Source organism: Prionailurus bengalensis, chromosome B2 (assembly GCF_016509475.1).
Source record: "Prionailurus bengalensis isolate Pbe53 chromosome B2, Fcat_Pben_1.1_paternal_pri, whole genome shotgun sequence".
Lineage (NCBI taxonomy): Eukaryota > Metazoa > Chordata > Mammalia > Carnivora > Felidae > Prionailurus > Prionailurus bengalensis.
Genome location: NC_057349.1, coordinates 106,282,359 through 106,294,894, shown reverse-complemented (window position 1 = coordinate 106,294,894; position 12,536 = coordinate 106,282,359). Strand labels below are relative to the sequence as shown.

At 44.0% G+C, this 12,536-nt stretch overlaps 1 protein-coding gene across 1 annotated transcript in view; it reads right to left on the bottom strand.

Annotated features, from left to right (window-relative positions):
* The window catches only part of SLC35F1 (solute carrier family 35 member F1), a 408,843-nt gene extending 401,341 nt beyond the window's left edge, over positions 1-7,502 (bottom strand). The window contains exon 1 of the mRNA XM_043592207.1: positions 6,795-7,502. Within this exon, the coding sequence (XP_043448142.1) occupies positions 6,795-6,976 (182 nt within the window). The 5' untranslated portion in view covers positions 6,977-7,502. The remainder of the gene's footprint in view (positions 1-6,794) is intronic.
* Between the last annotated feature and the right edge of the window lie 5,034 nt (positions 7,503-12,536).

Genomic DNA, 12,536 nt, shown 5'->3' with positions numbered 1-12,536 from the left:
GAGGGGCAGAGAGAGAGGGAGACACAGAATCAGAAACAGGCTCCAGGCTCTGAGCCATCAGCCCAGAGCCCGACGCGGGGCTCGAACTCCTGGACCGCGAGATCGTGACCTGGCTGAAGTCGGACGCTTAACCGACTGCGCCACCCAGGCGCCCCAGATGTATTTACTTTTATTGTTTTCCTTGGCATTTCCTATGAAATTTCTTCTTAACTACTGCACATTCAAGTAGTCCCTGTATAAGGTCAAAATGACAGAATGAGAAATATAATATGGAATGCATACTGAACAACTTATTTATAGGACTCCAGTATCTAGACATTTGGAAGCATACAATTAGACATTATGCATAAAAACTCAGGTTACAGATTATAATGATTCACTCTCAGTAGCAAAACACACACCACATTATCCAGTTAGAATAATGTTTTGTCACGTAGATGTCCTCCAGAAAAGAGGTCAGCACACAATAAGTGATTAAGAACAAATAAACATAGAAAACAATCAACTGAGTATAAAAGCAACCAGTGGAATGAGAGAAAATATTTGTAAACCATATATCTAATAAGGGATTAATATCCAGAATATACAAAGAACTCCTACAATTCAACAACTTAAAAACTCCAAACAATTCAATTTAAAAATGAGCAAAGGCTGCAAATAGACATTTTTCCAAAGAAGACATACAAATGGCCAACAAGCATATGAAAAACTGTTCAATATCACTAATCATTAGGGAAACACAAATCAAAACCACAGCGAGATGCCACTTCACACCCATTAGGATGACCACAATAAAAAAATAAATAAAATAAAATAAAATAAACCGCCAAAAGTAACAAGTGTTGGCAAGGATGTGGAGAAATTGGAACTCTTATACATTGTGAGTGAAGATGTAAAATGGTGCCACTGCTATGAAAAACAGTATAGAGTTTCCTCCAAAAAATAAAAATGGAATCACCATATGATCCAGCAATCCCACTTCTGGGTACATATCCCAAAAAATTGAACGAGGCATCTTGAAGATATATTTTCACATTCATGTTCATTGAAGCTTTATTCACAATTGTCAAGGGATGGAAGAAGCAACCTCAATGTCCATCAACAGACAAAGAGATAAAGAAAATGTGGTATATACATACAACGGAATGTTAGCCTAAAAAAGGTAGGAAATCCTCGTATGATACAACATGGGTGAACCTTGAGGACATTATGCTAAGTGAACTAAGCCAGTCATAAAAAGGCAAATACTGCATGATTTCATTTATATGAGGTATCCAAAACAGTCAAACTCTCAGAAACAAAAGGTAGAATAGTGGTTGCCAGGGTCAGCGCAGAAGAAGAAACGGGGAGTTGTTTAATGGGTTCAGGTTCAGTTTTGCAAGCTGATAAAATTCTAGACATGGGTTGCATGACAATGTGCATACAAATAACACTACTATACTGTACAGTTAGAAGTGGTTAAGAGGGTAAATTTTATGTCATGTGCTTTGGCCACTAAAAACAAAGAATAAATGAATGTGTACTTGTATGTGTTCATGCCACAGTCAAGAAATATGCCAAATATTTGTGAGGTATTTTTCCATGTGACTACTGGAGTTTAATTTCCTAAGCATACTTTTTTTTTAGAAACATAATCAAGAATTAATGTGTTTGAAAATGTACAGTGAATGCTCATTGGCCTGAGCTCAAATGAATGAGAAAGCTAAACCAAAACCGTGTGGTGGTATTCTCACATTCTGCATTCTACTTTTACGAGAAATAGCAGTTAAATAATAAATTAGCTCTTGCATTAAGTAACTTTAGAACTATATGGGCAGCCAACTCATTTTCCTATATCATCTACACAGACATCAGGGCACAATAAAAACAGGCTTCTATTATGATGGCCCTGAAACATCTTGAGATGGTAAACACTCAAAGGAAAATTACACAAAGATACGTCCATTTTCTTACACATCAATTACTTGGAAATGTATCATCTCTATCCCAAGTAAGCCAAATATTCCTTCATTATAAACATTCATTTCTCCAAGCCCTGTGTATAAAAAATAAGTACACAGGATGATCTTTTATTTTCATAATTTTGTCCTTTAGTTAAAAATAAATGCATCCTGGGGCACCTGGACAGCTCAGTCAGTTAAGCATCTAACTCTTGATTTCAGCTCATGAATGATCTCATGGTTCTTGGGATCAAGCTCAGCATGGAGCCCGCTTGGGATTGTCTCTCTCCCTCTCTCTCTGCCCCCCACCTCTCTCTCTCTCGCAGAAATAAATAAGTAAACTGAAAAACATAAATGCATCCTTTGACATCCTTTCTTTCAGTAAGACTACTGATCTCCGAAATGTCTGTTTTTAATCACACCACCCAGTTCCATTTGGAATAATCGTGTATAAAATTATCCTCATTACAAGTTGGTCTTCCCCTTTCATTTTGACATCTGTTAGAAGAAGTAGCTTGAGGAAGAGCTTCACTATTCAATTTGTCAACAAGAGCCTTCCAACTTAATAAAAAAGGATCATCTAAATTATAATATCTGTCTTCCTCAACTGTACCTAATACATGGTTCAAGCATAACTCTGTTCCTTGGCAGTCATTCTTTGGGTTCACTGTGTTCTGTCCACCTTATATAAGGAGTCAGAAATGCTATATACATATATTGTTCTATCTTATATGGTAACTTCCCACGTGGACTTGGTTTTACTTCGGCTTGTCACCAATTCTCTTATACATCCTCTTTAACGATTCTTGGTTTTCAACTCAAAAATTTTTTTAGAAATTTTGAAATTAGTAGTACAAATCAAAATGTAAGTTGGAAATCAGTTAGTTCCAAATCAAATAAATGGATGACCCAGCATCACACTAGTGGATCCATTCTAATGATTAAACATGCTCACTACAAGACTCAAAAAGGCAGAAACCCTTTTATAACTTGAGACAAGGCAATGAATCTCTTATGGGGAAGAAAGTGGGTCAAAACTAGAAATTCACAGTTATTTTCGTTAAGATTTGAAAATAATATTCAACTGGGAAATATAAATAAAACCACACACATGAAAACACAAAACAAGCTATTACTCATTTTTCACAAACATTTCATTAAGTAATCATTTTAGAGGAGAAAATCTTCAGATACTATATAGACCAGTACCCATTCCTTTATCTTTCTTAGAAACTACCAGTATCATCAGTTTTTGTGTGAGGGTCACCAACCATTACCCTTGAAGTGTTTTTTTTTTTTTTTTTTGTCATATCTTGCTTGGTCGTGACAGAGTAATAAATACTATTCTGTGCTAAGAAATAAATGAGGAAGAGTAAGCCTTATTTTTTCCTTGCTGGAACCAACACATTATTTTAAATCTTTGGGAATTAAAGAAGCAACAGTTATCTCCGCATAAGAATCACCTTGGATTTCTTGCATCCCACTGCCAAAACAATTTTGAACACTATGGGGAGAAGAATGTGACACATCCCATTAACCGGTTTAAAAAAGATGATCTATCACCTCCTCTCTCACCAAAATCTTGGTACTACTGGATTCTAATCTAACTGCTTTACAGAAAGTGAGTGATCAGTGAGATGCCCCAACTGTCGCATACAAAATACGGCAATCCAATTCTACAAGCCCATAAAGAAAGGGGAAAGAATGAGTAACTATACTGAGGAAAGTCATAGGGTATAGTATAATGTCAGGCAGATTTCATTAAGGTAACACTACATTTTCATTTTATGCTTCTTGAGAGCAAGTACCTTTACTTCATTATTAATCAGTACTTTTCCCTTTACCTATCCCTCGGTAGATATAGATAGCATATGTGTTTGCATTTCTTCCTCTGAGTTGGCAGGTAGTTATTGTTATAGACTGCCACCGGTGGCAGGCAAATCACCAGGTTTACATTGCTCATAGTCTAACACTCCCCATCTCACTGCACCATCCTCAGTCTGTCAGCACTGCCCCTTTGGCCCAATCGGAGGCTAAGGGCTAAGTTAACAGTGGTGCAATGTCCCATTCTGTCACTGAAGAGACTCCTGGCCAGCTCACAGCAATAGGATGCTGCCAACCATATATCTGCATGCCAAAAGTTTAAGGGATATTTTTTTTACATTGGCTCCAAACATCCAGATTTGCAACCTCACTTTCTGCTAGCAGCTAAGTTGCTGCGTGCCAGAAGTAAATGAAAAAAAAAAAGCAACTGAAACCCAGAGGACAGTAAGTTGACAGGGCAATAGAGGTGAAGGATACAGAAGTATCAAGGAAAAAGGAAGAGCAAAAGAAGGAGAAGAAAAAGAAGGGGAAAAATGATTTTAAGTTTTGAGAAAATGAACAAAGATGCTTGTGATACGGTCCCAGTGGGCCAGTCTGATAGCCATTACTGACTGATTCAACATACTTGGAGGGTTCAAACCAAAGGGGAGCCACACCTGAGTGCTGGCATAAGATCTTTAAAATTCCACTTTCCTCCCACATTGTTACTCTTAGAGCCCAGTCACTCAGCCACTACCAATGCTGTCTCCTGTTGACATAATCATGGTACAGAAGCCAAGCTCATCAGCATGCTAATGAAATTATTCCACCGAGATTTTTACATTTAATCTGATTTTTTTTCAGTCTCCATACCAGATGCTCCTTCTCAAAAGAAATATTTTCTTCTTGTCTCTTTACGGATAAGGAAAGACCATGAGCTCAATGCAAAATATGATGTTGGAAATTCTGAAGAATTCTGAAAGACAATTAAATGTTTGAGTTGAAGCGGAAAGGCTATAACCTGGAGTCCCATTCACAGATGTACCTGCAATGATCTATCATTGACCCAACCTTCCAGTCTAAATTCTTCCTCTATAAATCAGGAATCGTTCAACTCATGTCATACAGATCACCGACAGCTTAGTAAAACACATAGTTCTACTCATGGTATACGACTTCACTTTATTTGCTTGTGATGCTCCCACTGACCCACCTCAGACCACAAAATGAATTCGTGTAGAGCTTTAAACTCGCGCAAGTGTTTTCTCTTCGGTATTATCTCAAGACAAGGGAGGTAAGACACGTATTATAAAATACATTTTACACATGCAGAAACCGAGACCCAGGGAGATGCGCAGCTCTGCCCCCGAGCCACGTGGCTGGTTACTGGCTGCGAAATGGTGACAACCAAGTCTCCTCAGTGATCTTTTTATTCTGGACTCTAAGAGTCATTGAATATCAAGAAATAACTTGCACGGAATCAATAATAACTTATAATCAAGCAAAGATAAATGAATGATTGCATCAGCTTTTGCCAGAGTGATGAGGGATATTAATATTTAATACATTCTGCTTAAAATAAAGATCCAATGCCTGGGCATTTACCATGCAAAAAAAAAAAAAAAAAACCCCACAGGTATTCATGAAGAATAGGAAACCTACATAATATGTACTCAGCCAGCATCTTCTTGCTTTATTCTATTCACTGTCTTTTGAATGTGATGTTTTGGAAGGTGTTATCCTAAGCTACAACTCGAAGGAAAGTAAAGGCGGGACTTTCTATTACCAACTCTTGTCTCACTTCAGAGTGAATTTCTTCTTGTTTGCTAATAAACGGAAACATACTGAAGTGCCCACAAGTAAGCCAATATATACGTTAAGTAAGCCAATATATACCCCGTTCACAAGGGACTCAAATGGTTTGGGACTTGTTACACCTGAATTAAACCCTACTCCTAAAATAAGGAGAGCTTTCAAGCTTTGATTTCTGTACATATTTGGTGCCCCCACTAGAGCTTTAAGCCCCATAAAGGTCTACGTGAACTCCCCATGGCTCTATGGGGAGTCTCGGCTACCCGAAGCAGTGCCACACGGAAACCTGTAAGAACAGCGCGACCTTTAGAGTTACCCATGCAGATGCCTCAAAAAAGCACACACGCACTCAAATAAAAACACACAAAACAAATTCTCTGATTTTTTTAAGTGTCAGTTCTTCAACCATTTCAAGTTACTTAAGTAGAAAAAGTCCCCTTCACATCACAGTTGAGTCAGGACGCCAGGGGCCCCATCTTCACGTCAACGCGGTTCTCAACCTAAAACGCCTCGTCCTTGATCCCTCCACTGCGCAGATTCCAGCACTGGAGGCGCCGGCGATAGGCGCTCGCCTCCTCTGGCTTTCGCCCGCTTTAGAATAACCCGGCTCCTCCAGCTCCCACCCTTCTCGCAACATTTTTGCACTTTGCGTGGGTCTGATCCAGGCCTCTAGCCTCGGGTTCCCTGGTCCCAGCTTGGAGGAGTCGGAGCGGCAACGGGAGAAGTGGGTCCCCCGCCTGCCCGCCCCGGCTGTTGCCGCGAACCCCTCCCCCCTCCCCCCCTCCCCGCCCCGTGGAGGTCGGAGACGTCCTGCCGGGGCGGGCGACAGCGCGAGGCCGGCGACTTCCTCGCCTTCCCCGCAGCCCCGCGCCTTCCCGCCTCCGTCCGGGCCACCCTCGGTTCCCTCTTGTCCCCTGGGTGCAAAGCTGGGGTTCAGTGAGCAAGAGGAGTGAGCGACACGCGTGTGCGAGGGTGTGAGCGCAGACACACAGCAGCCAAGCAGCAAACCCCGCCTCTCCCCGAACTCCCGCCTCGGACCAGCCGGCAGCCCGGGCGCCCCGGGGCTCCCGGCTCTGGGACAAAGCTGCCACGGCCTCCCCGCAGGAGCGGGGCGCGTCGTCGCCAGCTCTCCTCAGCCTCCCTCGGCCGCGACTCAGTCCCAAGGGGCCGCCGGGGGTCCGGGGGAGACCCGGGGCCGGGCTCCCGCAGCCCTCGCCCCGCGCCCCCGCCGCCGCTCACCTGTTCAGCACTTTGCGGATCCTCTGGCGCACGCCAGCCCGGGAGGAGGCGGACAGGCTGCCGCCGCCACCGCCGCCGCCGCTGCCCTCGGCCGGCAGGTTCTCGATGGTGGTCACCACATGGTTCGGCGGGGCTGGCGGCGGCGGCTGCAGCTGCTGCTGCGGCGGCTCGGGGGGGATCATCGCGGCAGAGGCGGCGGCGCGGCGGCGATCAGAACGCAGCCGGGCGCATCGTGCGCCGGCTCCGGGCCCGGGAACGCGCAGAGGACCTGGCCGGGCGGCCGCGGCCCGGGGAGGCGGCGCTGCCTGCGAAGCGGCGAAGCGGGGAGGCACCCGCGGCTACGGCCGCCGCCGCCCAGCCCGCCACTCACTCCTCTCCAGTCCGGGTGCGCGCCCCCTCGCTCCGCCGCCGCCGCCGCCGCCGCCTCCCGGCCCGGCTCTTCCCGAGCCGCGTCCCCAAGTCCTGGCACGCCCCGCGAAGTGGCCGGGAAGGGGGTCGCGCGCCGCCGCCGAGCTGCCCGTCGGCTCAGGAGACCTCCACGGAGAGAGGGGATGGGGGTCCGGGCTTCGCCTTCTCTCCCGGCGCCCAGTTCGTCTCTGGGCGAGCGGCAGCAGTAGTGCTAGCGCCGCCTCAGCCTGTCCCCCGCTCGCTCAGAAAGCTGCCGTCTGTGTCTCACGGAGTGAAAGACCGAGAGTGAACCCGGAGAGCCGGGCGGGGGCGCCGCGGCGGCGGTGGCGGCTGCGGCGGCGAAGGGGGGCCGGGGCGGGGACACGCGCGCTCCATCTTCGCCAGAGGGCGCTCGGGAGGCGCCTCATTGCCCCGACCCTCCTCACCCGGGTGCACCCGAGCCCCGCGCTCCGGGTTGCGATGATTGTTTTCTTTTGTTTTATTTATTTATTTATTTATTTATTTATTTATTTATTTATTTATGTAATTTATTGTTCGCGTGAGGCTGGGGATAGATCTTCCCTCTTCACTTGGCGGGATCTCCCGCCTCCTGCCGCGACACCGCAGAATCTTAGTACCACCCTTCCAGGACAGCGCCAGGACCCGAAGACAAGGTGCTGGCCCCGAAATAAACACCAAAACTCAAGTATCCTAAGGATTACACCAACACTCACCATAATGGGCCTGGAGGAAATTGGAGGAGACACAACTTCGCACAAAGAATTCATTCTGGGAACTGGAAAAAGCTTGTCAGACCAACTCAACGTCTCCGTTTTGTAGCGCTGCGAAGGGAACGTGGGCAGATTCCAGTTCCAATTGTGCCTCTAAAACTTGTTAGCAGAGATTCCCTATGCAATTTGTGTACTTACATTCTGAGACACATTCTCCTTTGTGCAACGAGGCTAAGCGTATCTCCCCCCCCCCCCCCCCCCCCACCGAGGCGTAAGAGTTAAATGAGGCAAACCACCCAGCAGGGGGCCCTGATGGATTCTTCAGTGGGGCTCTGACCAGAGGATCTCCACTCCCAAAAAGGAAAACCCTTGAGAATCTGACCCAGAAACCTTAGCCCTAAACAAGACCGTATTTCTCCCAAAGGAAACTGATTCCCTGCCTCAGGCATCTCTTATACCGATTGCTCCAGATTCCAGTTAATAACTGACTCTCTTAAGAGAGTTGTAATTTTCCCATTTTCCTTTATCTACATTGCCTGGATAAGGATCCTGCTGTGAACAATGATAGGAATTTTTGAATTTTTTCCATTTTAGTGCAGCATGTGGACTTATTTGCCCTGAACATCTTTGAAAGGTAAGGATGTTTGCAGAAAGGCATACTAATACCACTACCAAATCCAAACGCACAAATAAAAAATACTGGTGATTTGCCACAGAGAATTGAACTAAGGAAAAAACATTCGAGAAAGGAATTGACCGTGTCTGATTAACAAAAAGGAGAGGGGAGGATGAAAAGATGAGATTCATTATTTGGTTAAGCAGTTGGCATCCCTTTGGGATGCCTGGGTGGCTCAGTTGGTTGAGCTTCCTACTCTTGTTTTCTGCTCAGGTCATAGTCTCCCATTTGGTGGCCTCGAGCCCTGCCAGGGGTTCTTCAGTGGAGGGTGGAAACTGCTTGAGATTCTCTCCCTCTATCTCTGCCCCTCTCCTGCTGGTGCTCTCTTTCTCTCTTTCTCTCCCTCTCTCAAAATAAAAATAAATAAACATTCTTTTTACATTGCCATCCCTTTAACAATATTGGGAGCCCTTTTTTTTAATAGTCAAAACTTTGAGGAAATGTCTATTCAAAAAACTCTTTATATTTCAATTTATGTAAAACCAGGTTACTATCTGAAATATCCCTGAGGTTTTTTTAATACAAAAATTAACCCAGATCAGAGCATTTTCCCTTTTATAATTAACATACTGTCCTGTTCTTCCTCAACAACTTTTGACTCTCAGATTTTTCCACCTCAGATTTGGACAAGACACTCTGAAGAAATGTTACCAACAGAACCAAAGCTTGTAACCTCACAGGCATTAACATTCTAATAGTTCACAATGAGTTTGCCCTCGGAGGACCCACCAAATGTAGGACCATATCTCACTTCAGCTCACCCTGGAAGCAAACCACGGTAAGAATCTCTATTAAAACAACATTTGTGATCATTTCAGATGTCTGCCTTGAATGACTGGTTGCTTCAGTGCCCTCTTCCTTCACACTTGGCTTCCTTCACATTCACTTTTGAATGTTTTTGGCACCTCCCAACTCAGTGCTATGCCTACACTTCAGTGTCTGCATTTGTGTCTGCTCACTTCTCCAGAGGGACTGCTGAACCCAAGTTATCTAAATCTCCACTGAGTCAGGAAGGGAGAAAGCCAGGGTGGGAAAAGAACAAGATGAGAGATGTAAAATTTCAACCCTACTATTAAGACCCAAAACAAGTCTTTCATTCTCCCTTATTGTAAAGGGGATACAGCATCAGATCCGTTCTTACCTCCAATTCTGTGCTTCAGCCTCGTCTCCTAAAAAGTAGCTAAATAGGGGCGCCTGGGTGGCTCAGTCGGTTAAGCGGCCGACTTCGGCTCAGGTCATGATCTCGCGGTCTGTGAGTTCGAGCCCCGCGTCGGGCTCTGTGCTGACAGCTCAGAGCTGAGAGCCTGTTTCAGATTCTGTGTCTCCCTCTCTCTGACCCTCCCCTGTTCATGCTCTGTCTCTCCCTGTCTCAAAAATAAATAAAATGTTTAAAAAAATTTTTTTAAAAAGTAGCTAAATAGTATTTGAGAGATAAACGGGTTTTTAAAGGGCACATGTCATAGTGGTGAGTCCCACATGGATTTAAAACAAAAGAGATGAGGGGAAGGCCTATTTCCCTTTTCTCTGCTGCCTCCTTGGCCTTCAGATCCATTCTCCAGGGGCCCCTGGGTGGCTCAGTAGGTTGAATGTCTGACTCTTGATTTCAGCTCAGGTCTCATGGTTCATGGAATCAAGCCCCACGTTGGCTTCTGCGTTGACAGCGAGGAGCCTACGTGGGATTCTTGCTCTTCCTTTCTCTCTGCCCCTTCCTGCTGGCACTCTCTCTGTCTGTCCCTCTCCCTCAAAATAAAAATAAATAAACATTAAAAAAAAAATCCATCCTGCATGAGCTCTGAACAAAGGCAAAAGGGATGAAGGCAATGGGTTGTGGACCAGTATATAGTTTTTTAGTTGTGGCACGTGATTCCAGGACCACAGTTACTGCTCAGTTTACCTCTCTTTGACTAGGTATGGTTAGTGGTGCCATACTATTGCAAAGTTTCCATTCTGCTCTTACTATTACATCATCTGATTTTCACTTGACCCGGTGCTAGCTCTGTTGAATTCCTTTAGGAAGCAGAAGTTGACTCTCAGCTACACCTTTTTTTTTTTTCAATGGTGCTCATTTTGAAGGCATTTCCACTCATATGGGATGGGAAAAGAGTAGCATTTGGCTTGTGTTTCAGCCCTTAGAGTCACCAGGCATTTTGACTCATCGTTTAGCACAGACTGCACCTGTGTGTTGTACTTGGATAAAAGCTTCACAGTCATGCTCCAGAAGTGACTGATGATCCTGTCCAAATTGCTGACCAGTTGCCTGGAATTGCTGGTGCTACTCCAAACGCCCAGTGGCCCGCCTGCTCTCCCTGTGCCATTCTCTTACTCTTTTTCTTTCTCTCCTAAGTCTTGTTGAATCTTGTCAACACACACTACTAAACACATGGCACCTAGAATGATAGAACTTCAGAGTTTTGATTCACGTAATTCAATTCACAGAGGAGAGAAGAAAGCAAAGCTGGTGGGAAACTTACAGAGATGGGAAGGTAGGATAGGTAGGTCTTTAAATGTATATCCGGCCAATGGATAAAAATAATTGGGAGATCACATTGGCAGAACTTCAGTGAGCCTCCTCATCATTTAAAGACAGTCTGTAGATGGTATTAGTGGATAGGAAAAATATGCACAGGGCAGGGAGACGGGCAGTAGACAACAGGTTTCAAAGACTGTTCACACATTTTACATGCCTCTTCTCTTTACTTAGCTAATTTTTTTCTTTTGTGCTTTGGAAACGTATTTCTTTGGGGGAAACTCTAAATACTGTTCATAGGCTTATAATTGACCTTTCCTGATAAGAGACATGAAGCACTGGAGAAGGAGATTAGTGTTACTGGTTGTGAATAAGTGCTAGTTTTCCAGGGTCAGACTACATTATGATAGGTCAAAAATGTCTAAGTATTGTCTTCCAAGTGTTCTATTTCCAAAAGCATCATATTGTGTATCTCTGACGTGGTGACATGATGAGTCCCTGACCACAGAAAACTTGCCATATTCAGTAAGGGCACTGATTTAGGAGTTCCAATTTCCTCATGATTATTTTAATATCTCAAGATATTAACCAAAAAACACGTGAATGATTTCTGTCTTAGTCTGTTTAGGTTGCTGTAATAAAATGTCACAGACTTAAACAGCAAACATTTATTTCTCTGTTCTGGAGGCTAGGAAGTCCAAGATCAAGACACCAGCAGACCCAGTGTCTGATGAGAACCTCCTTCCTGGTGTGCAAATGGCCATCCTCACATGGTGGAGAAAGATCATTTCTCTCTTGTCTCTTCTTATAAGGGTACTAATATAATTCATGAAGGCTTTACCCTCATTGCCTAATTAATTCCCAAAGTCCAACTCCAAATACTATGGCATTGGTGATTAGGGTTTCAACATATAAACTGGTGGTGGAGGGGAGGGGGACACAAACATTCATTTCATAGCAATACCCCAGAAACACTTATTATTTTCAATACAGATATCAATTATCTCTGAATAGGGCAGCAAAATCCTCACATAAACCTCATTTATAATTTTTTACTAATGACATCAATACCTTCTCCCCTCTAGACATTTTAATTCACAAAAGTATTAATGCAAAAGTTTTGGTAAAATTGCAGTGACTCTCATGTGGAATTTATATACTGACTTGTCAGTGACTAGGTGGGGAAAGACTATGTTATAGTAGAAAATGGAGTCAAAGAAATCTCAGTTCTAAATCCAGCTCTATTGACTGGGTTAGTTTTAGTCAATTGTTAAAATATTCTGAGCATCAGTTTTCTAATCAATGAAAATGGGGATAATAATGTCTACTTTACAGGACACACACAGACTAGCAATAATGTATATAAAGAATCTGGCATAAAAGGTATTTTAAAAAAAATCATTGGTCTGCTCATTTCTTCATTAGATTATTTGTTTTCTTGGGTATTGAGTTTGGTGCGTTCTTTATAGATTTTGGATACT